This window comes from Onychomys torridus, chromosome 2 (genome assembly GCF_903995425.1).
Source record: "Onychomys torridus chromosome 2, mOncTor1.1, whole genome shotgun sequence".
NCBI classification, from domain to species: domain Eukaryota; kingdom Metazoa; phylum Chordata; class Mammalia; order Rodentia; family Cricetidae; genus Onychomys; species Onychomys torridus.
The window spans coordinates 56,494,012-56,518,860 of NC_050444.1; the positions used below are offsets into that span (position 1 = coordinate 56,494,012).

The following is a 24,849-nucleotide window of genomic DNA, read 5'->3' on the forward strand; positions in this document are numbered from 1 at the left end:
CCTTGTGCAGAAACAACAACAGTGCATTAACAAACAGAAGAAAAAAGAAAGAAAGAAAGAAAGAAAGAAAGAAAGAAAGAAAGAAAGAAAGAAAGAAAGAAAGAAAGAGAAGAAAAAGAAAGTCCAATATCAAGCAGGGATCTTGATAAAGGCAGTGTGATTTCTGCTCAGACTTGGGGAGATTATGCATCTCAGAAGATAATTGCTACATAGTGACAAAGCTGCCCTACATATGACAAGCCTTTAGAACTTTTCTGTACTTACATCCAGAGCAGGCCTGGCTGTGTAGGTCACAGGAACCTTTAATTGTACTATATATTTAGATTCATGTGACCTGATTTAACTTATTGTGTTAGTTTTCTTTTTCCCTTTGATGCATAAACTCAAAACTCATTTTTAAACTATGTTAAAAATGAATGTTTTTTAAGAGTTATATTTATTTTCTTTTTTCTTTTTTGATTTAGAATTACTCTTGTAAGTTTTTCTTTGAAAGTTTTTTTCTACCCTGAAAGACTTGTTAAAACATTTTAGAAGACATCTTACAAGTATAATGTAGGTTATTGAGAGGACAGAGTGGTAAAAAAAAAAAAAAATTAAGAAACCATCAATGGACATTAAGTGTGGGAGAGGAAGATCCTCTGACAGACTTTTTTGTAATGTGGTGAGGATAATGTGAAGGTATAGAGACAAGAGTCTCAGCCATGAGGTATTGAGAAAGGGGTCCTGGAGCAGTTAATATCTAGGCTGTTGTCTTAGTCACTGTTCCTTTGCTATGAAGGGACACCATGACTAAGACAACTCTTACAAAAGAAAGCATTTAATTGGGGTCTTATTTACATTTCAGACGTTTAGTTAGTTATCATTGTGGCAGGATGCGGTAGGCATGATGCTGGAGTAGTAGTTGAAAGCTATATCCTGATTTGCAGGCAGAAAGAGAAACACTGGGTTGGGGAGTCATCTTTTGAAAACCTCAAAGCCTACCCACCAGTGACACACTTCCTCCAACAAGGCCACACCTCCTGATCCTTCTAATCCTTTCGAAGAGTTCCACCCACTGTTGACCCAGTATTCAGATATAGAATCCTATGGGGCATTCTCATTCACACCAGCACTGTTGTCTTACAGGTCAGGTAGAAGAATAGAGCATAGAGCCCAGCGGATATACAGAGGTCCACAGAGAAGGACTCCTGGTCCTCTCAATTTCTCAATTAGCTCCTTAGTCATTTGTGGAAGGGAGATGGCCCGGCCCTGACAGTATTAAATACAACCTTTCCCTCATATATCTCAAATGATAATCACAGTCCTCATGTAGTAGTGTCCTATAGCTGCTGTAAGTACCACAAACTGGGAGGTTTAAACTACAGAAATTTATGCTTCAAAGTTCTGGAGACTAGAATTCTAAGATCTAGGTGTTGTCAGGTTGGCTTATTCTGAGGACTGTTAGGGAGAGTCTATTCCGTGCCTATTTCAACATATTGCTGGCTAGCAGGCACTCACTGGTGTAGCTTGGTTGTAAAGGCCTCACTGTAACCCATCTCCATAAGCATCTGCTTTCTGTCTTTATCTGTGCTCTCTCTTCTTATAAAGAGTATCAGTCTTATTGGATTAGAAAGTTCCCCTACTCTAGTATAAACTCATTTGTTCTTGAGACAGAAGTCTATGTTGCCATTTGGTCAACAGGAGCTTGAACTCCTGATCCTCCCGTCAGCTATATAAGCCTACAGCAGCAAGCCTAATAAAAAGAAAATTACTTGCACGCCTTTAATCCCAGCACTCGAGAAGCAGAAGCAGGCAGATCTCTGTGAGTTGGAGGCCAGCCTGGTCTAGAGTGAATTCCAAGACAGCCAGGACTGTTACACAGAGAAACTCTGTCTTGAAAAAGTAACAACAGAGGGCAGGAGAGATAGCTCAGAGGTTAAGAGCACTGGCTGCTCTTCCAGAGGTCCTGAGTTCAATTCCCATCACTCACATGGTGGCTCACAACTATCTATAATTCAATCTGGTGCCCTCGTCTGATATGTAGGCAGAACACTGTATATGTAATAAATAAATAAATCTTAAAACAACAACAGAGAAAGAGAGAATTCCCAACTTTCTGACCTAAACTGCTTCAGTCATATTTTAACTTAAAGCAGAGAGAACAAAGAATTAAGGAAACTCACATTACTATAAATACACCAATTAAAAACATAGGAAGAAAAACTTAAGGCAACACCTTATAAGCTATGTCAAAATTGAATGTTGCCTCACGGGGAACCCTGGTACCAGAAAAGGGAAATACCTAATGTACACAGGGGCCCCTAGAGCTATAAAACCCTAAGTCAAAGTAACTAACGTAGGGGTGTGAAGAAGAGTGGCCCCATAGGCAAACATATTGAATGTTTCCGGTTGGTGGACTATTTAGGAAGGAATAGGAGGTGTGGCCTTGTTGGAGGAGGCATGTCACAACATCAGGCCCAGTTTTGCTTTCTCTCTCTCTCTGTCTCTCACCTCAACATCAGATGTGAGCTCTCAGCTACTGCTCCAGTGCCATGTATGCCTGCCTGCTGCCACACTCCCTGCCATGACCACCACGGACTAACCCTCTGAACCTGCAAGCAAATCACTGGTTAAATGCTTTATTTTATGTGTTGCCTTGATCATGGTGTCTCTTCTCAGCCATAGAAGAGTAACTAAAACAACTAATAATTTCAAAAATAACAAACAACAAGGAACAAAAACCAGATGCATAAATGAGCAAACTGTATTAGCTGTGTCGACATTCCCAGACAACTAGAATGCCTAACACTTGTAATCCTTGTGGTTTCTCTCTGACTTCTACACAGTGGCTTTTATTTCTCCTACTGAATTTCTTGTTTAGATCTTAAAATGAGCACACAGTGGGATAGGTGTCATTGCGGTACTTTCATACCTGATTTACTTTTGTAACCCCTCCTGGCCTTGTGCCCTTCTGCCCCTGGCAGTTCCCTTTCTGCTATCACGTCACAAATGTTTTATTTCTTTTCCCCTCTTCCATGCAACCTGAATTTGGCCCTCTCGTGCTTCCCTTTTTACTCCCGTGCTACCTAAGGTCAAATCTTCACGGACAAAAAATTCTGTCAAGCAGAGGATACAGCTTGCTGGAGTGCTTGTTTCCACCTCCAGCAGTACCGAAACTGCACCAAGAGTGATAGCACCACTGCCTGGAATTTTAATCTTAGTTCTCAGGAGGTAGAGGAAGGAGGTTCAGAAGTTCAAGGTCACCTTTGGCTACACAGTAAATTGAGGCGAACCTAGTCTACAAAGTAAGTTCCAGGAAAGGCTCCAAAGCCACACAAAGAAACCCTGTTTAGAAACAAACAAACAAACAAAGAGACAAACAAAAAGAACTTCTTTTTCTACTCTTTTACACAAAATATGCATATTTCGTCAGTTTTATCATTATAGCAGATTCTGTGGCATGTTTAGAACTTAATAAATAAACATTTCCGTAGTAAATGTCTTACTTAAGTAATGTTTTCACAAAATGCTGATCTTCCTCAAAAGATACTTTCTTGCCCTGGGGTAGTGACACACACCTTTAATCACAGCCCTGGGGAGGCAGAGCCAGGCGGGTCTCTGTGAGTTTAAGGCCAGCCTGGTCTACAGAGTGAGATCCAGGACAGGCACAAAAACTACACAGAGAAACCCTGTCTCGAAAAAAACCAAAACCAAACCAAACCAAAACAACAAAAAAAGATACTTTCTCAAAAGTACATTCTAAATTAAAATAAGCATGGTTTAGCTGCTTATACAATGTGATCATGAAGGCTGATCTTTGTGATGATGAACAATGCTAAACAAATGGATATAGCAAATTACTGTCCAAAACCAGTATAAAGTGGCTACATATGTTGATTTCTGAGTAAACAGCAGGAATAAGTGGGCATTAGACAGTTAACATTTATAAAGGATAGTCAAGTAACATTGTAGCGCTGGCATCCATAGGCAGAAGATAGAAAGTATCGACATAGCTGGGTGGTGGTGGCCAAGCCTTCAATCCCAGCACTTGGGAGGCAGAGGCAGGAGGATCTCTGTGAGTTCAAGGCCAGCCTGGCCTACAGAGTAGTTCCAGGTCAACCAGGACTGTTTCATAGAGAAACCCTGTCTTGAAAAACCAAAAAAAAAAAAAAAAAAAAAAAAAGTCAACATAAATTACTTCATCGATGCTGCATTTGATCCTTATTTTAGATATTTAACTAAGTATATAAATTTTAGAAACATTTCCCCACTCTGCTTAACAAAATGGGTTCTGCTGTCTAGACATTTGCTTGCCTTTTCCCAGACCCTGCCCCACCTTCCGAACTCAAATTTTTGGTGTCAAGTGCTTTTTGCTCAGAGTAAAATAATTTACTTTGTGCTTCGTTCAAATGTTACTCATTTTCCGCTTTGCAGAATTTAGTAAGCATAAACACACAGCTACCTGGGAAGCGCAAAGCATAGACTTCAAAGATCCTGTAATGTCATCATTACTGTTGTTTTGTCTCATGGTCCCAAATTGGTGTTTTTCATTATTTCCTATCCCCTCCATGTGATAGATTTGGTTTTGGGCGCGTTTGAGAGCTAAATTAATCTCTCTTGGGCTATTAGATTGGCTCTTTGCTGTTTCCCGTTTAAGTTACTATGCCGAGTCTCTGAGTAGCTTAGCTTGCTTTTCCTACGGGCTTGCTTCCTCTTTCCCACTGTCTCAGGCTCTCCTTTCTCTCTTCCTTACATCTTTCTTACTCTCTTACTTATGAGGGGGTATTTAAATTTCAACCCGGAACTCGGGATCGCGCGCCTTGAATGATGGGAGTCGTAGTTTCTCTGACCGGTGGGTAACCGCCTTTCAGGCGGATACCAGCCCTCCGCGAAACCCCACAAGTCCCAGAATGCACTCGGGTGGGCCCGCCCCCCGCGCGCAGGCGCCCTGGCGCCGCAGGATTTGAATCGGCGGCGTTGTTATTGACGCCATATTGGGGCCGGCGGCGGGTGGCAGAGTTGGTCTGTGGAGGAGGAGAGGGTCGAGTGCATTGCCCAGCGCTCTGCGGCCGCAGCCACCTCCCAGCCGCCGCGCGTCGCCGCCACCGCCGCCGCCGCTCGCGAGCTTCTGTCCGCACCGGCGTGTTGGAGACCGCGTTTCGGTCGCGCCCCGGGTCCGGTCCACTTCCGAAGGGAGCCGGTCTCGGCGCAGGAGCAGCGGCGCGCTCAGCCCGAGCGCACGGCGGGGGCGGCCCGGCCTCTCGGGAGCGGCCCCGAGCCGGCGGCGCCACCCTCGCGCCTCGGCCACCTGCCCTGCAGCGGCTCCGCCGTCCCGGGCCCCACACCCACCGGGCACATCGGAGGGCCCGCTTGCCCCCGTCCTTCCCGGCCCCGCCCGAGCCGGGCCTCGGCTGCCCGCCGCCATGGCGTGCGGAGCCACTCTGAAAAGGACTCTGGATTTCGACCCTCTGCTGAGCCCCGCGTCTCCGAAGCGGAGGCGGTGCGCGCCTTTGTCGGCACCGGCGTCGGCTACAGCCTCCCCTGCGGCCGCCACCGCCGCCGCCGCCGCCTCGGCCGCGGCCGCCTCTCCGCAGAAGTATCTCCGGATGGAGCCTTCCCCCTTCGGCGACGTCTCCTCCCGCCTCACCACAGGTGGGCCTCGGCCCCGGGGGCTGCCGGGCTGGGCTGCGGCTGGGCGCTTGGGTGCGGGCGGACACAAAGGGAAGGGCCCGAACCAAGGTGGGGGCGGTGTCGGCAGGTTGGGTGGGTGGGTGAGGGCCGTGTGGGCCGGCATTGTGGGGTAGCTCATTGTGAGGAAGCTCGTTTCGGGGCAGGGTCGCCGGGATTGTTTCCTTCTGTAGAGGACCCAGCGGAAATGATCGCAGAGGATGATATTATTTATAAGTCAGGCGAGACAAGGGTCACACTTCACCCGAAATCTCCGGGTCTCTCGGGCTGAATCGATTGGTTGTAGCTATGAAGTCGGTGACTGGGTGGTTTGAGGCGAGGGAGGCAGCCCCTCCTCCATTTTAGACTTGACTGGGTTTAGTATAGAAGGGGTGGGGCTTGGAGGGGGATGGATGTCACTGGGGCGAGTTGTAGGCCTGTCATTAATCACCCACAAGAACGCCACTTTGGCTGAGTCAAGACCTGTTTGCCTAGCAGGGTCAACAACAAAGCAAATGTTCTTCCTGAGCACTGTAATGTGATCTGGCTGTGCGTCTAGTCCTTAAGAAATCTTGAACTTTTAGTGAAATCGAATTTGTACTTCAAATTGGGGCTGACTAATTTTATTTGTAAATGCTTTAGTTGCCCCAACGAAAAACACCCTAGCCTCGAGAGTAACGAATGTATCAAGATTCCAGTGGACTTCAGACTTGAAGTCTTGAAACACACTCAGAAAGTGTCTGCCGGGTGTACCTTTGGTTGCTTTTGTACATCCTGTGTGTGCCTAGGGATCTTTTTTCCCCCCCTCCACACTTTGAAATCTTTGTGTGCCCCCAGCACAGCCGTAGGGGACTTTTGTGGACTTGAAGTATAAATCTATTTCCTTTGTGTGTGGCATGCAAAGGTTTGTGAGGAGTGAGTGAGTGCCAGAGGGGGGTGTGTGTGTGTGTGTGTGTGTGTGTGTGTCTGTGTGTGTCTGTGTCTGTGTCTGTGTGTCTTTGGTTATATCATTCTTAATGCTTTGAGTAACTTAATTTTTTTTTCTCAGTAACTCATTTTAAAAAGATGGGAACTATCTAGTTCTGTATTTGGTAACTTTCTTGTGCAATTGGCTTGTCCAAGTGGGTTTTTTCTTTTAAATATCCATACCCAAATCTATGGTGAGACCTCAGTTACCTATTCTTGCTATTAAATATTTGGTCTAACTTAGGGCAGTACTGTTTTAGGACTTGCAGCCAGTTTTCATAGGAATGCCAACAATTGTATTTAATGATCATAGCTAAACTGTCCCCTCCCCTTATACAGGTGTAAAGGCATTCATGATTGATTTCTTTAGATCAATGGTTCTCATCATGTGTCATGACCCCAATGGGGGTGGCATATCAGATATTTACATAAGGATTCACAACAGTAGCAAAATTACAGTTATGGAGTAGCAACAAGATAATTTTATGGTTGGGGTCATCATAACATGAGGAATCATCACAAATGAGGTATTAAAGGGTCTCAGCATTCGGAAGGTTAAGAACCACTGGTTTAGACATTACTGAAAAATGAGAACAGTGAAGAATGAATTCTTTGGGGCCACACATTTTTAATTGTCCTTAATGAAATGTTATCTTTGAGCATTGAAATGGTGCCCTAGCTACTAATGAGGACATTTCAGAATAGCTGTAACCAGCAATAAATTGGAAGTGGTGTTAGGTTTGTGAGCTACAGTATATCCCTGTGCAATTAAAATAACCTTGAACACATACATAAAACAGCAGGGAGCTATCACACCTTCCTTTACTTAAAGGGAACTTGTTCAGAGACAATAATGATCTTTCGAATTTGTGGTGTCATTGCTGTTTTTGGAGCAGTGGTTAACATCCTTATCTCAAACTTCAGTTGGGTAGAGTACAATAGTAAAATGATTAGAATTATTGCTAGTCTTTCAGCCAGCTGATAAGAGTTTGATCACATCTTGAAACCTAAAATTTAGTTCTAATTGATGTTTATAGAGTTTGCTAAATAGTAAGTGGGTATTTCAGTTAATTTGAATATTAATGTAGAAGACTGACTTCTTGATAATTGAGGGAGGGTTGCTGAAGTTTAAATTTGCTAAAATACATCTTTACTGTAATTTTCAGTGGCACTGTGAATGTACGGTTAAAACTAAAGAACTGGAAGTTTATACAGAGCATGTACCATATGCAGCTTGTCTTTATCATTTGCTCTCTTTTTAGCTACCTCATGGTTTCTTCTGATGGTGGTGTTGAAGCTTTGATGTGGCTTATTCGTAGCTTCAGGAACTTGGGCACTGTTTTAAACCCTGACTGTTATTTTAGACATTCCAAGAAGGTGATTCCAAACTTTGGTTTGATGACTACTCTTATTTAAGTCAATATTTTTCAAACTTGTAACTTCATACTAGAAAAAAGGGCTAGTTGAAGGAATGTAGCTTGTTTTCTTACCTTCAAGACTTGAAACTGTTATGTTCATTAACTGTAGCTTCTGTTCTTGCCCCTTTGTACACATCATATCTCAAGCATGATTTTTGGTATACCTGAGTTATTGACTCAGAATTGTGCTTTAGGTAGGTTTGACAAACTATGGCCATGTGTTTGTACAGTCTGAGAGGTAAGGATTTGTTTATCTTTTAAACAACATTTTAAAATGGCTGAAAAAGAATAAAAATGATTATTTTATGACATTGAAAAATCAAAGGAATTAAAATGTCAGTACCATGAAAAACAGTTTACAGTTGTGCATTTAAAGTCCACTACAGGTTATCTTGGTCAGGTTATGGAGAGAGTGTTTTGCCCCAGAATTCTTATTTATTGTCTGGTCTTTTTATGCACACCCCCCACCCCAAAGTTTGTGCCCTCTGGTCTAGGATTATAATTCAGTGTTCCTTAAAATACTACTTAGTGTGTAAGAGGATAGTGGATGGTGAGTGAGAGTGAGTTGGGAGAGAGGCATTTAAATGAACATGGAAAAATGAGTGCATCAAATACTTCCCCTGGAAAACTGGTGGGAAAGTAACTTAATTTTTTTTTTTTTATTAGAGGGAGGGAGGGAGGGAGAGAGGGGGAGGGAGAGGGAGAGAGAGAGAGAATGAATGAATTTGTATTTGAAATGGTCTCATCATGTAGCCCTGGCTAGCCTGGAACTCAGTACTTTGCCTGCCTCTGCCTCCAGGTGCTGGATTAAAGGGTGGGTGCTGCTCTGCCCTGCTTTAAGTAAGATTTTAAGGATGTATTTTTCCCCTAGTACTTTGAGAATTTAATGCATACGTACATGAAGTGTGTTTTGATCAAACACTTAACTCTTCCCAGATCCACCCCACCTTTCCTTGCTTCTCAATTGCATGTCGTGTCCTCCCCCCACCCCCCACCCTCTGATTTAAATAACCTATCAGGTGCCAATTTGTGTTGCTTATATGTACTCATGGATTTGGGGTCATCCAATGGAGCATGGCTGATCTAAGAGCTTAAAGATAATTGACTGTTCCTACCCCAGATGCCATCAATGGTTAATAGGTCCTCAGCTAAGGATGGAGTCATGTGTATAAATGTTGACTGGCTTGATCTTGTGCACCTCTTGGACCTATGACGACTATTGCTGTAACCCAGTCCTGTCATGTCCAGAAGACACTGATTCTGGTCTTCCCTTTCTGGGAAGAAAGACCATCTGGCCCTTACCCTTTCTTTGCTGCCTTTTCCAAGATGGTCCCTGAGTATTGGTAGGAGGAAATGTGATATGGATCCTTGGTTTATAGGTGAGTCTATGAATGCTACAGCCATGGGTTGTTGGCCAGATTCACAGTGTCAAGCATATATTTCTGCCTTGGGAGCAGGCAGAAATCATAAACCCAATCAGAAAGCAGAACATTTACTCCCAAGACAGTCATGCCACAATTGCACTCATGGGCTTGTCATGCCAAACTGATCATTTTTGTAGCTCAGAGTTGACAGCTGGACAGTGCTGTTGGATGACTTTTCTTTCATAGCAGTCTGTAAAATACCTTTTGTGACCATGGAAGCTAGCTAACTGGGAGGGGCTTCTGAGTCAGTACCAGCTTGCTCCATGTCCTGACCAGAGTATGCTGTGTCCTCAGCAGTAGAGTCTTATCCATCAAGTTCTGGAGGACAACTGATAGCATTGACAATAGTCTGTATCATCTAGGAGATCTCTAGGACACCCCCCTGACCAACAGAGTAAGGGGCTGTATTCCATAGTGGTACTGGGCTTTTTATCTGGCAACCTTTAGTTCTTTTTTTTTAATGTCTATATTATTGTGTAACCAAAAGATTGTCATGGCATTCTTAAGAAAGGAGTAGTTTGTTTTTTGAGACAGGGTTTCTCTCTGTGTAGCAGCTCAGGCTGGCTTTGAACTCAGAGATCTGTCTGCCTCCCAAGTAATGGAATTAATGAACCACCACTGCCCCATGGAAAGGAATTGTTTTAATAAGATCAAAATATTATGTAATGTTGTTGTTAAGAGACTGTCAGTATTGTCAGTCAAATCTAATACATTGTTTCTGTAATTATACTGTGAATCAATGGTCTGGTGAATGTCCTTCTGTGGATATTGACTTCTTTGTGAGTTGGCTAGTTAACATTAATGTGTACATTGTTTGTAGCTTGGTACCATTGCTGTAGTTTGTTTTAGGAACTGAGTTGGATGAAGAGTTAAATTCCATTGTAAGAACTCATTGTATTCATTGGAAACTTTCCATTAAAAAGTGGAAACTACAGCTTGTGAATGGGGAATGGACTATTCACTAGACATTGATACATGCCTCAAAATGGAGACACCAGCTGGCTTAAAGGAAATATAAATGGTTCTAGTCAAACAAATGAGATGTCTGTTAGAGAAGGCAGTGTCTCTCTTCAGATGTCATTTTATTGAGGCAGAAGTATCTTTTAATATTTGTAGTTATTTAGACAGCTGTTAAATTACTTCTAGTTTCTCAGTGGAATCAGCAAATAAATGCTTTTAGTAGTGGTCTTTGTACTATGGATTGTAAACCTGATGTTTAGGAGTGTGTAGCTCCAGATATTTCATATTCCTAAAATTATGAGTTTAAGAATTCTTTTAGGTTGGAATTGGCATGTTTGCTTAGTGGTAGATTGCTTGTCTAGCAAGAATCTCCCCAAGTTTGACCCCAATACTGTAAAAAAGAGGAAAATAAAGTCTTAGGTTTATTATTATGGCCACTAAAGAACATTACAATGCATTTGTATTCATTTTAGCTTTTTTTTTTTTTAAGGTAGGAAAAAAAAGGAAGCCTGACTCTTGAGTACAGAAACATATAAGCTAACCACATAGTAGGGATGCTGCTAGCAACCAGAGTTGCCACAGAGACAGTCTTCAGCTTTTGAATGGCTTTGTTCTTTTGTTTCTTAGGTATGTTTTTCCTCCTTTTAACATAGGCCAGAAAAACAGGGGTAGTAACATGTTTGAAAGGTTAAAAATAAGAGATTCAGGGCTAGCAAGATGGTCAGTGTTCCTGCCAAGCCTGAGGGCCTTGAATTTGATGACTGGGACCTACATGGTGGAAAGAGAGATAGGTAACTCCTAAAAGTTATCCTTTTGGCCTTCATATATGCACTGTGGTAAGTGTGCATTTAACTGTGGCTGTGAGCAAATGCACAAACCCATGATAAATCAAAGTGTAAAGAAAATAGATTAAGTGGAAATGTCTAGTTCTGACTCTATATTTTACTATTTGGAAATAAACATTAAAAATACAAAATGCTAGTAAGAGTAGTTTGGTTGCAGAGTTGGTTCATGAAACTAGGTAAGGATAGTGGAGATGGACATTTTCGTGTACCTGTAACTGAATTAGTTCATCAGAATTTTGTGATCCTTATAGTCCTTGTGTTTAAACAGTACCCCATACTGTTGACCTTAATACTTACTGTTCAGTACTGTTAACCCACAGAATTTTCTCTGTTCATATATAAAAATTTGATGAATTGTTTGCCTTTGATAAAATTGTCAACTTTAAAAAGGTAAGGAGAAGGGTAGCCTATTTGATCATGTCTACCACCTGCAGATGACTGCTCTATAGGTTGATTTACTGAGTATAGCAGCAGTTCTAGAACTCAATTATCTCGGCATATTTTCAACTCTGAGAGAATAAGTTCATAAAAAAAAAAAAAAGACAGGTCCCTGAATTTTTAGGGCTAGTGTGGGTCAAATGAGACTTGATACCAACTTTGAAAATAGCTTCAAAGTTATTAGTACCCTCTTGGTTAATTGTATGTGTCTGAGTGTGTGTGAATGTACGTCACACATATGCAGTGCCCATGGAAGTTAGAAGAGTGTCAGATCCCTAGAACTGGAGTTAGGATAGCTGTGAGTTGTCACGTAGGCGCTGGGGATGGAGCCTCAGTCCTGTGGGAGCACCAGGTTCTCCGGACTGCAGAGTCATTTCTCCAGCACAGGTACTACTTCTCAATATACTGCCTCATACTCCTCCTGGATGGTAATATGGACTGCAGGCATTAACAGTGTCTTTAATAGTCTCATTTGGAGGGGTTTGCCATTATCAGAGATTTGTTCACGCTACTGAAATTAGAGTTTTGCCTACTTTTTAGTATTCATTTTTGTTACTACTTATAGCACCTCAAGAAAATAAGAATGAAGATAATTAGGGATGAGCTTAGGAGAGCTGTTTTCTTTTTTGCTATTTTCATCCATTTGTTTATTTGAGATAATGTCATTTATTTACTTATTTACTTATTAATTTACTTATTTATTGAGGCAGGGTCTCTCTCCACAACTCATTGTGTAGACTTGACTGCCACTATCTCTGCCTCCAGAGTGCTGGGTTATTAAAGGCACATGCCACAATGCCTAACCTTTTTGGTTTTTTGTTTTGTTTTGGTTTGGTTTTGGTTTTTCAAGACAGGGTTTCTCTGTAGCTTTGGAGCCTGTCCTAGACTGCTCTGTAGACCAGGCTGGCCTCGAACTCACAGAGATCCACCTGCCTCTGCCTCCCAAGTGCTGGGATTATAGGCGTACGCCTCCACCGCTGCCCAGCCCTTTTTGGTTTTTTGAGACAAGTTTCTCTGTGTAACAGCCCTCCTGGAACTCACTTTGTAGACCAGGCTGGCCTACAAAGTGATCCGTCTGCCTCTGCCTCCCAGTGCTAAGATTAAAGGTGTGTTCCACCACAACTGGCCTCTTTTTTTAAAAAAATGAGATAGTGCTGGGTGTGGTGGCACTCAGGAGGCTGAGGCAGGAGGATCACCTGAGTAGTTTGAGGTCAGCTTAGGATGCATATTGAGACCCTGCTTCAAAAATAAGAGTACTGTGAGCAATTGAAAATAATATAGTAGAGTTTTTCAAATGTTATTATCTCTATCCCCAAGAGACTACCTAGTGCTGAAATGTAATTACCTGGAAGAACTTTTCTAAATGATATAATTGGAAGTATAGATAATAGCTGCTATGCCAGGGCAGGGTAACCTAATGTTGACTATACCAGTCTTCGGTGGCTTAGTGTGAAATATAGTGCATTATTGGAGACTGGCATTGTGTTGTGCAGCAATGCCTATCTACTGGTGTAGGGTAATCCCTTACTTAAAATGGCAACAAAATAGTCCCTTGAACATAGATGTCTATCTTAAGAGGAAGCAGTTTAGAGACTCATGACCCATCTCTTATGTGAATTTCTGATCATAGCATGAGATTCTCCCCCCCTTTTTTTTTTTGGTTTTTTGAGACAGTTTCTCTGTGTAGCTTTGCGCCTTTACTGGAGCTCACTCTGCAGCCCATGCTGGCCTTGAACTCACAGAGATTCACCTGGCTCTGCCTCCCAAGTGCTGGGATTAAAGGCGTGCACCACCACCACCGCCTGGCTTATTATAATTTGTCTTGCATATAGTCAGTGGTCATTGCTTGAGTTATCATGGTGGATGAAATTATACTTCATTTTAAGTATCAGTATATGTTGTTTTGGCATTCTGATTTTAAACATTAGCTTTTTTTAATTGTAATTTACTTAGGTAGCTTGTGGTACTTTATTGGCTTGGTATAGCAAGACAGCACAGAAGAGAGGTAGATTTTTAAACTGTGGGCCCCAGGCTCAGGTCTGTGTTGACCTACATTTCAGAAAGAAGACATTGAAACAGAACTCATTTATATAAATGTGTATGTGAGGGGAGGGAGGGGGCACTTTAGTGTTGGGAATAGGCAGGACAGAGTTGAGTGGGACTTCTAAAATTTGTCTTGCCTTTCTACAGAAAAGAAAAAAATGAGGTCATAACATGGCAAGTTTCTTTAGTTTCCTAGTACCAACATTACCAACTTTGTCCCAGTCTCATTTTTTATAAGTATTCTTGAGGTTAAGTGAGTTAATAAAAGTCAAGGAAGAATTCTCTTTTTCATGGGAACCTTACCCTCATAACTACCCCCACCCACAGCCTCTCAACTGGATCTTTGCTTTGGCCTTGCTTGTTTGCTGGTCTTCAGTTGAAACATTTGTTTTCTTCAGGTTCTGCTCTGAAAGCAAAGTGAAACGACATTTAGATGTCTGTTTCCATTTGTGCCTCAGAAAACTTCCAAGTCAGTCAGCAGAGATGTGAATTCATGCTGCTAAATTTTCATGTTTAACTTTTCTCTGCTTTTGGCTATTCTTTCTGTACTCATCTAGCATTAGATATAGGATTTCTTTAGTTCTAGTTTCAGCTCCATGGTCACCTTACCTATTAGCTCCCAGGGAGTCACATGACTTCAATTTCTACTTATAGATGACCAGATTACTCACCAATTTGTATCTTTAATCCAGACCATTTCTCTTGATTCCAGCTGTGGAGACTTGGGTCTCCCTATGAATACCTTATTAACAGAAGCCAGGATATTTTCTCTCTCTCTCTCTCTCTCTCTCTCTCTCTCTCTCTCTCTCTCTCTCTCTCTCTGTGTGTGTGTGTGTGTGTGTGTGTGTGTGTGTGTGTGTGTACACATACGTGTACATGTTTGTATGTCTTAGCTGAGGTTAAAGATTGACATTTGGGGATCTCTGTGAGTTCGAGGCCAGCCTGGTCTACAGAGTGAGATCCAGGACAGGCACCAAAACTACACAAGAAACACTGTGGGAAAGAAAAAAAAAAACATCTGGAGTTTTCCTTTATCACTCTTAACCTTAGTTATTAAGGCAGGATCTATCTCAACTGAATCCATCTTACTCCCGAGTTGTCCTCACCTTCTGAGGTGGAATTACAAGAGGGCCACTGTATTGTCCCCACTTCCAGCTCAAAATCTGTTGGCTTTTAAATTCGTGGATTGGGGTTGGGGGTTTTAGCTCAGTCGTAGAGCACTTGCTAGAGGCCCTGGGTTCGGTCCTCGTGGGGTGGGGGGATGTGGATTAATCTGTAGATTCCAGTCAGTATTTTGTTGTGGAGAGTTAGTCATAATTCTTCTTTTATAGTAGTCACTATAGAAAAATGCACTTGTCAATCACATGATGATTATCTTAGGAGAGATTAAAGAGACAGTTTGTCAAATATTTGACCACACAGTCATATTTGTTTTAAAAAAGAATACAGAGCTGGAGAAATTGTTCAGCAGTTAAGAAAGTACTAGAGTCCAATAGGATGTTATTTAGTGTGTGAAACATCGCTTAGCAAATGTTGGCACCATTTTTCTGTGTAGCTTATTTGGGAGCACATGAATAGGAAATAGATTTGTATTTCAATTTTAATTATGCTGTCCTATAAAAAAAAATCTCTCTCTGTCTTTGCAAGCCAAGTTAGATTCTAAGTTTACATTATATAACATTCTAAGTAAAAGGCATTCATTCATTATCATCTATATGAGGAAGAAAAACTGTAACCACTGCAAGGTCAAATTCTGTTATTTCACTGGTAATATAGAGCCAGTGATAACTTGAGATACTTCAGCTTATTATATAACCCTTTAAGTGACTAAATTATTTTGCCTTTATGACTGTGGTGTGTTGGAATCAGAGCTGGACACCACGCACACACGCACACACGCACATGCGCACGCACACACGCACACACACGCGCGCGCACACACACGCACACACGCACACACCAGCTTCTAGGTTAGATGGAACCGTGTGTTTCCCCCTTTTGGGTTTTGATTGGTTCAGTTTCCCGTTTTTCTCCCTTAACTGCTGTTGCTGTTTTTAACTTTGTTTTAAATTTTAAGATTACTCCACAGTTTTCTAATTTGTAAGCTATATGGGAAGGTACTTATAATAGCCACACAACAAAAGCAGTTGGATTAACACATCCCTTTTGGTGTCCTATGAACTGGAATTTAGTAGAAAAAAATCTACCTGCTAATTGAAGTTTTTTGTTTTTGTTTTTGTTTTTGTTTTTTTGGTTCTGAATCCCATTGTGCAGTTAATTAAGTATTTTTCAGACAGGGTTTCATTACATAGCACTGGATGGCAAGAACTTACTATGTAGACCAGCCTGGCTGGCCTTGAATGTTCTTAATGGAGAAATTAAGAACTGTTTTAATTTCTAAATTGATGATCCTGGAAAAATAACTGCTTTACAAAGATGAGTCTTTGTATCAGTCCCCGGTTGTGTGTATTTGAATTTATAACAACATGGCACTACATGTGAAATTCATGTATTTGTTATTTTATTTGAACATTTGTTAGTGTTCAAATAAAATAACAAATGGCTACTGCAGATTTTCTGTACTTGTGAACAGATTTTATATCATTTGTGTTCCTTTCTATAAATTATAATCTTCTCAAGATTCCTTTGTGTAATCATGGTTTGGCTAGATGTATGTTCACTTTAATTTTTCAGATAGAGAAATAAATGGTATATTAGATGGTGAGATGGCTAAGGGTGCTTGCTGCCAAGTCTGGTGACCTGAATTTAGTGATCCCATGGTAGAAGGAGAGAATGTCTTCCCAAATTGTCCTCAGACCCTAACATGTGCATGGTGGTGTACACAGATGTGTGTACACATACACACAATATTTTTTTTAAGAAATGGTATATTAAAGAGTCTCATACATGTAAACTTTGAAAACTATTCATGGAACCTTAGCTTTTGATCTAGTAATGCCTGAAGGAAATTTAAAACTTGAGTGGATCGGGAACATCTTAGACTTTGACCCTCCGTCTCTCAATTTGGGATTCTCCCTGTTGTCTTTTCACTTGCTTTTCCCCACGTCCCTCTCCTCTAAAATGTTGCCTTGAGCTAGGATTTCTTACTGAACTGAAAGCTCATTCCAGCTAGGCTGGATGGTAGTGAAACTGTGGGTCTTCCTGCCTCTGTCCCCAGGGCTGGGTTTGCAGGCACATGCTTTTTTACCTGGAGGCTAGGAATTCAACTCGGTATCATACTTCCAGGGCAAGCGTTCTTAGCACTGATCCATCTCTCCACCCTCTCTGTTTTTTTAAAGTCCTGTGCCTTGTTCTCTTATTTGTGATCTTTTTCATTGTGCCTAGGATTTACATATGTTTTCTATTCACCTTTACTTAGCTTGCTTTAAAAAAACAATCTTCCAATAGGATATTGCTGGTTTTACTAATAAACTTAACTAAAAGGAAGCAAATTTTATTATCACTTAGTGTTATTTACTAGATTTTAGAATGAAAATGCCTAGACTCAGATTTTGCTGGTTCTTTCACTTTTTTTTTTTTTTTTAATGGTAAAAGAGTAATACAGGCTTTAAAGTTTATAAAGTGGGGCATAACCCACTGGGGTACCACTTGTCAGGAATAGAACCATGTTTTTCCCTAAAGGACCCCTGCAAGCTTCATGAAAGCTGCATGATTAAAACTGGAAAACACAACTGATAATGCAGATGAAGCTTTGGCTTCTTATTTGATGTACTGTAAATTGTGTTAACAACACGGTGTTGATATTACAGTCTTAGATAAAATCTTAACTGTATATTTTGGTGTTTAATAAAATAAAACAATGACTGGCTAGAAGTACCTTCAGAATAAGTAGATGAGTCTTTTACTGACATATGGAAGGACTTAAGTCTACCTTCATTACTTCTTAAGTGTGGTAGCAGCTTAAGTCAGTAAGCACCTGAACAGAAGTAGTGTACATGGTAGAATAATGAGTGGGGAATTTTGGAAGAGGTTATTACCTGATTCAACTCCTAACTTGAAATAAATCAAACCAAGTTAGTGGTTTGTGATGCCTGGATCTTGTCTAAGTAAAGTTAGATCATTGACTACTTAATGTTGATCATGTGCTATCAGTATTAGAGCCTTTATTTAAATGACATAGTTAAATGATATCTTGACTGGATTCATTTAGATTCATTTTCCATTTGAGTTTTTCTCTTTTCTTGTTGGTTTTAATGGAATTGACAGCATCTAAAATGTTTAAAGTTAAAGAGAGGAGGGCTGGAGAGATGGCTCAGTTAAAAAGTTCCTGCTATTCTTGGAGAGGACCTGTGTTCTATTCCTAGGGTGCACAACTGTCCTTAATGCCAGTTCAAATAGATCAGATGCCCTCTTCTGGCCTCCACAAGCACTGCATGCATATGGTGTAGTTAAGCGCATGTAGGCAAAAGACTTCATGCACTTAAAAAAAACATTAAAATGATCCTTTCTTTAAAATTCTGAATATTTTCTTGGAGAAAGAAAAAAAAAGACTACTGAAAATTAAAACTGAAAGTTATCAGTATTAAATATTGAACAGGATTGTTACAATGTATAAGTCTTGAATATAGAAATTAATGCTTCACTTTGGGCATTTTTATTTAATTGCCTGTTTGTTGCTACTTTTCACTTTGCTTACATTTGCTTTCAATTAGGATGAATAAACTTACTGGGATTTAGTTTCATATAGAGCTAAACGGGTTAGTGAGAAAGTCTGGAGATGGGTGACAGGGGGAGTGGAAATCTCAGGCATTCTGATTAGATTAAATGGTACCTATTTTAGTTAGAAATCTTGGGATCAGTTAGAATCATATTGGCTCAAACATGATACACTGGATATAATTTTTAATTGTTTCAAGGCTATATTAAAGATAACCTCATTGTACTACGGTGGTTATGTATTGAAAAGACCCCATGCTGTGTCATATCATTTCACATGGTCTTTTCTCCCCAAGATTCAGAATGCTTTGTTGTTAATGCTGGAATAGTTTCAGGTTTCAATGTGCTTCATATTAACTCATGACAGTGACAATTTTATGCATGATGAAATTTTAATTGCCTTGTACTTTGTCATTTTAGATCGGTGGTCACTTTTCACTGGCCTATGCTTGAGTGTACATAGTCTTCCCTTCAAATTATTGGAAATGCCTGTAAATTTAATTAAGTAGTTCTATATATATAATGGATATATGACCTCTGAGTTTACTCTGAGTAAAATGTGTTTTAGTTAGGCTACCTAACCATTCTTTTGAGTAAAAAGCTTAAGTGTAGCTTTTACTAGTTAGTGCTCAACAGGATTTGACTTTGTTGAATTGCTGGACTGCAAATGGTATGTATATGCTATTTTTTTTTTTTTTTTCAAAAATTTTGTTTTATGTGTATATGTGTGTCTGGAAGTGTATGCCACACGTATGTGCGTGAAGAAGCCAGAAGAGGGTTGGATATACTACTTCTGAAAAAGTGCCTGTTAACTGTGCTCAAAGAAATTGCTGTGGGGGGGAAGGGTTGTTACTTGAAAGGAATGTTTCAGATAGTTTATATATATTTAGCATGAAAATTTTGATCTTTCTGAATTTTTTTCTTTTAGAACAAATTCTGTACAACATAAAACAGGAGTATAAACGTATGCAGAAGAGAAGACATTTAGAAGCTAGTTTTCAGCAGACAGACCCAGGTTGTAGTTCTGATTCACAGCCACATGCATTTCTCATCAGTGGACCAGCATCACCAGGTAATAAGAAACTTAAGTAAGTGAAAGAAATGTTATGTAAGAAATGATGGGGAAAGATGCCTGCAATGACTGGATTCTCACCAGCCACAGGCAGCCACTTTTATTTAGCAACCCTAAAGTGAGTGGATGTCATATAAATATAATGACTTGTAACTTCCATTAAAAAATCACAAGTGCTTTACTGTTTGCTTTAAAAACACCCAATCTTATTTATTTTTATGCTTTTGTCTGCATGCATGTACTTATACTACTTGTACGCCTGGTGTTCACAGAGGCCAGAAGAGGGTGTCCAAACTCTGAAACTAGAGTTACAGATGGTTATGAGCTCTGTCATGTAGATGCTGGGACCCAAACCTGGGTCCTCTGCAAAAAACAAATGCCCTTAACTATGGAGCTCTTTCCAGCCCCACCACATCCTTTGCTAGATAATAGTGTCGGAACAGTGCCATTTTTAAATTCTTGATCTGTCCGTTACAGATGGAGAGATGGCTCAGAGGTTAAGAGCACTGACTGCTCTTCCAGAGGTCCTAAGTTCAGTTCCCAGCAACCACATGGTGACTCACAACCATCCGTAATGAGATCTGGCGCCCTCTTCTGGCCTGCAGGGACACATGCAGACAGAACACTGTATACATACTAAAAATAAATTTAAAAAAAAAAAGAAAACAAATCCTTGATAGAAACTTTATATAGTCTCTCCATGTACTCTCAGACATTTGTCACAGTAGGCATCAGTTTTTTAAGCCATATTTGCCCTTTAGAGGAAATAGTTTTTTGTTTTGTGGTGGTGTTGTCCTTTTTTACTACAGGAAATGGCTGGCTTGAATGAGGGGGATGCTGAAGTTACCTGGCCGGAAAAGAGCCATCTTACCTTTAGTAAATACCCTGTCAAAATAGTTCTTTTCAGTAGCACTTGCTTTCCTGCCTTAATAGGGGTAAGAAAACCTGGCACAGCTCAAAGCAAAACAAAAACACAAAAATAAAAGATGTAAGGTAATCAAATAAAATTAGGGAAATTGTTCAACACTGAGTATTGGAGTGGTGCCAATGGGGGGGCTCTAATGTACCAAGAGGGTGATTAATACTCAAATTATAATAATGATCTTAAGTTTTCTACTAATATCAGTTTTCATTCTTAGAATGTCAATTTTTTGCCAGCCTTAACAAGGCTTGGAATTTCAAAGTAAGGTAAGTTACCCTTGGTAGTTGGAGTCTAAAGAAAGCTAGTGCACTTTATTCTGATGAAAGACAGAACTTAAGAAGTCTCACTGGGATGAGTCAGTGCACATAGAGGAAGGCACTTCAGAGCAAGCTGAGGAAGCAACTGTTTACGCACATGTGCTTGCATGTATAAGGAGTACTCCACAGTAGGAATGCAGCAGATAGCTATCCTAACTGAGTTGCCAGAAGATTATCACAAATGATCTTTAAGCCAAGAACTGTTTTAGGAGATCAAAGTACTTTAAATGATCCTTAAGGAGGATGAATGTCTAAGGAAATCTTTTTCATGACATATCTCATTATTTGATATCAGTTACATTAATAATCTTTCAGAACTCAGAACCATAAAATATAGATGAAGTTTTTTACCTTCAACAGACTATCCTAGCAGATGTAAAAACTGTTAGGAAAAAAAAGTACACAATTCAAAGAAATAATCATGATCAGAGATCCCTCCTTTTAAGAAGTCAGAAATGAATGTTTCTGAATGTTTGTTTGTGCATCAACTTGTACAGATATATTGGTCTCGTATTAGTAAAGTTTTTAATACAGATCTGTGCTGTCTCAACGATTACTGTAAGAATTTTCTCGCCAGGCGGCGGTGGTGGTGCACGCCTTTAATCCCAGCACTCGGGAGGCAGAGGCAGGTGGATCTCTGTGAGTTCGAGACCAGCCTGGGCTACCAAGTGAGTTCCAGGACAGGCGCAAAGCTACACAGGGAAACCCTGTCTCAAAAAACCAAAAGAAAAAAAAAAAGAATTTTCTCTGAAGAACTTTTTAGTTACAGAAACACTGAAGGAATATTCTTGCTAATTTGAAATTGACAAACGCTGATGTTCCAGCTGCTTTTGGATACAATTGCTTTAGTTTGTTACCTTTGTGATTCTGTTGCAGTTTTGAGTGTTTGAACTTAAATTATATTAATGAAGGGGATTCAAAACTTAGGATCAATTATTTTAATTAGCTACATTCCAGAATTTTCCCTAGAGCAACTTTTTTTAAGGGTAATAATTCTAATCTGTTTTCAATTTTTAGACATGATTTTCTGTTTATATAGGAAACTAAAGGGTTTAGAAAATGGGGGATATTGAAGTGGTGGCATAATCTAGTTGTGAGTCTTTACTGGATGGCCTTAAAAATATTAAGAATTAACAATAAAATAAGTGTCTTTATAGTGTTACTCTAATATTAAAGTGAAGCTTTAGATCAGTTATATTTGTTTTGTAGCAAATCTTATAAATTAGCTACTGAATGTTCTAAACAGGTAATTGTTGGGATGGAGATTGAAAGTTTTGTAATGGGCTCCATTATTGCAATGATTTAATTTGAGGGTTGCTCCAATCATCTTTAGGCTTTTCCTCTGGGTAAGATCTCTTTTTCTAAAGTCATGGGCTGATAGAATTATTAATTGAACCTGTTTATCATAAAAGTTCTAAATGAAGCCTTCATTCAGGAGGAATTCTGTTGTGGTGGTTCTAAATCAGGTGCTGTTTTATTCATGTTGTACATAGGGACTTCATCTGCAACATCCTCACCATTAAAAAAAGAACAGCCCTTATTTACTCTAAGGCAGGTTGGGATGATCTGTGAACGTTTGTTGAAAGAACGGGAAGAGAAAGTTCGAGAAGAATATGAAGAAATACTGAACACAAAACTTGCAGGTAATACATGGATTTATTTTAGAATATCCATCTCAGTGTTGTATTGCTGGGAAGAGACATCATGAACAGGGCAACTCTTATGAAAGAAAGCATTTAATTGGGGGCTTGCTCAGTTTTAGAGGTTGGTCCATTATGGCAGCATGCAGAGGTGCTGGAGTAATAACTGAGAGCTACATACTGATCCCTAGGAAGAGAGAGAAGACCTAGGCCCGGCTTGGGCTTATGAAACCTCAAAGCCCATAGCAGGCTCTATTGGGTCACCAACCAACTCCCAAATCATGACACAGACTTACTATGAATGGTTAGCCTTATCTTAGGCTTGTCCCACTAGCTCTTATAACTTAAATTAGCCTGTTTCTCTCCATCTACATTTTTTGCCTTGGGGCTTTTTACCTCTTTCATTCTGTATGTCCTACTCTGTCTTGCTGGCTGGTGGCTTCCTGACTGGCCCTGGGCTTTTCCCTCTCTCCTTCATTCCCTCATCTCTCTTTACCTGAGCCAAGATTCCTCTTCCTTCTTATTCTCTCCAGCCCCTCCTTTCTCTCTACTGCCTAGCTTTTGGCCATTCAGCTTTTTATTAGACCAATCAGGTGCCTTGGGCAGGCAAGGTAAAACAACATGTCTTTACATAATTAATTAAACAAATGTAGCAGAAACATGTATCTTTGCCTAGTTAATCAAATATTCCACAACAGATGATGCACTTCCTCCAATAAGGCCATATCTCCTAATCCTTCTAATTCTTTCAGTTACACTCCTTGGTGACTTAGCCTTCAAATATATGACCTATGGGGTCCATTCTTATTCAGACCACCACACCAAGAAACTCATTTGTAAGAAGTGAATTATTCCCACCGTTTTATGCTGGTGAAATAATTCTTTCTATACATTGATAAAGTGTTGTCTGTAGACCAGAGTATTTCAGTAAAAAAAGGAAATCAACATTCTTAAAACTCATACCTCACCTTCATGGCCCCAGGGAAGAACTAGTCATAAGATCAGCTATGGGAAGGATGAAGGTGTTAAGAGTGCTTTCACATAGCTTTATATTTTCAGACACATTATATAGGATATTTTGCAAGTCATGTAATTGACACATACCTTTATTTGTAGAACAATATGATGCATTTGTCAAGTTTACGCATGATCAGATAATGCGGCGATATGGAGAACAGCCTGCTAGTTGTAAGTATTTGACCTTTGAAGCATGAACTGAAATGACCGTTTGCATATTTAAAAAGAGTTGATTAGAAAATGTTGACTTAAAACAAAAGTAAAGTTCTGGGACTCTTGGTTACTTAAATGTCTAGGGTGATATTAGAATGGGTTATCTTGTATGTTTTTAATTGTACCCCGTTCTTTGCACTAATACTCCTTTTCTCCTCCAGATGTTTCATGAATCACGCGTTTTGCATTTGTGGGCTGCCTTGTTCCTTGTTGAGTTGTTGCAGGAGGTCCCAGCTATGACATGCAGCAATGCCAGTACCCATCTGTGAATACAGGTTATTTCAAGCTTTCGTCAGGCAGCAGCAATTGGTTTTGGAAATTCCGTGATGTCATTACCACCCGGATGTGGACCTTTGCTACTTGTATTACTACCAGTGGCCTCGTTTTGCTGTATCATTACAATTTGGCTTCTTTATATTAATGTTTGAAAGGGATTAAAGTTGGCATCCTAGAACATGCCCTTCACTGGTTATGTAAATAAAACTGTAGAATGACACGTCAGATGAAGTTAGTGTGATTTTAATTGTGCACTACAACCAAGCTGTAACCAGTTATTAATAATTTAGAATGTAATCCCAGGACAATTAAGCAGTTAGTCTACAGTACTTCTGTGAAATAGTGGAGGAGGAGGAGGAGGGCATTTCTGTATTTCAGGACTTTCCTTGGGGTTTCAGAATGGGTTTATATGATTTCCTTTATTATTATTTTTTTGGTAGTTTTATTTATTCTATCAGTCTTTTTAACAAATGTTTATTGCTGCACCCCCTCCCCCATTGTATCATTGTTTTACTGCCCTTGTAGCACTGGAGTTTAGTTGGAAAAATAAAACATTTACTTCTATTCTGCTTGTTTTCAAATTGTACACATGGGTAGTATTTGAATAAAGTAGTGTTTTAAACGTAAGTATTTTCTAGAAATCAATAAAGTTAGTTTTCTGGTAAGGTTTACCTTTTATTAAATGCTGTTTCCAAAAATTAAGTTCTGATTCAGAAGTGCCTCTGTAACTTGCTGTATGACAGCATGTTACATAGCAATATCTCAAACAGCTGTAGAAGTTTTACCTTTGATCCAGTTTTAATATTTTTGAATGGTATATGAATTCATGGTTGCAAAAAGCAGTTTAGGGTAAAAGGAGTTTATTTTAGCTCACAATTCCAGGTTAGTCCATCCAAACAACAAGAAACTACATCCACAGCTAAGAGCAGAGAGCAATGACTACACAGTGCTCAGTTAGCTTTCTCTTGGACAGTT

General features: G+C 40.0%; 1 protein-coding gene across 1 annotated transcript; it reads left to right on the top strand.

Moving 5' to 3' along the window:
* Window positions 1-4,923: 4,923 nt before the first annotated feature.
* Akirin2 (akirin 2) lies at window positions 4,924-24,501 on the top strand. Its single transcript, XM_036178673.1, has 5 exons — window positions 4,924-5,631; window positions 19,346-19,489; window positions 22,222-22,371; window positions 23,485-23,556; window positions 23,760-24,501. The coding sequence occupies exons 1-5, from the start codon at window positions 5,403-5,405 to the stop codon at window positions 23,768-23,770; spliced, it is 606 nt and encodes a 201-aa protein (XP_036034566.1). The 5' UTR covers window positions 4,924-5,402; the 3' UTR covers window positions 23,771-24,501.
* Window positions 24,502-24,849: the final 348 nt, after the last annotated feature.

Bases quoted from the DNA above. Each gene is read 5' to 3' on its own strand.
- Akirin2 (XM_036178673.1), top strand. From the start codon at position 5,403: ATGGCGTGCGGAGCCACTCTGAAAAGGACTCTGGATTTCGACCCTCTG. The intron at 19,490-22,221 runs GTAATAAGAAAC...TGTTGTACATAG, and splicing joins CAGTGGACCAGCATCACCAG to GGACTTCATCTGCAACATCC. The intron at 22,372-23,484 runs GTAATACATGGA...CTTTATTTGTAG, and splicing joins ACTGAACACAAAACTTGCAG to AACAATATGATGCATTTGTC.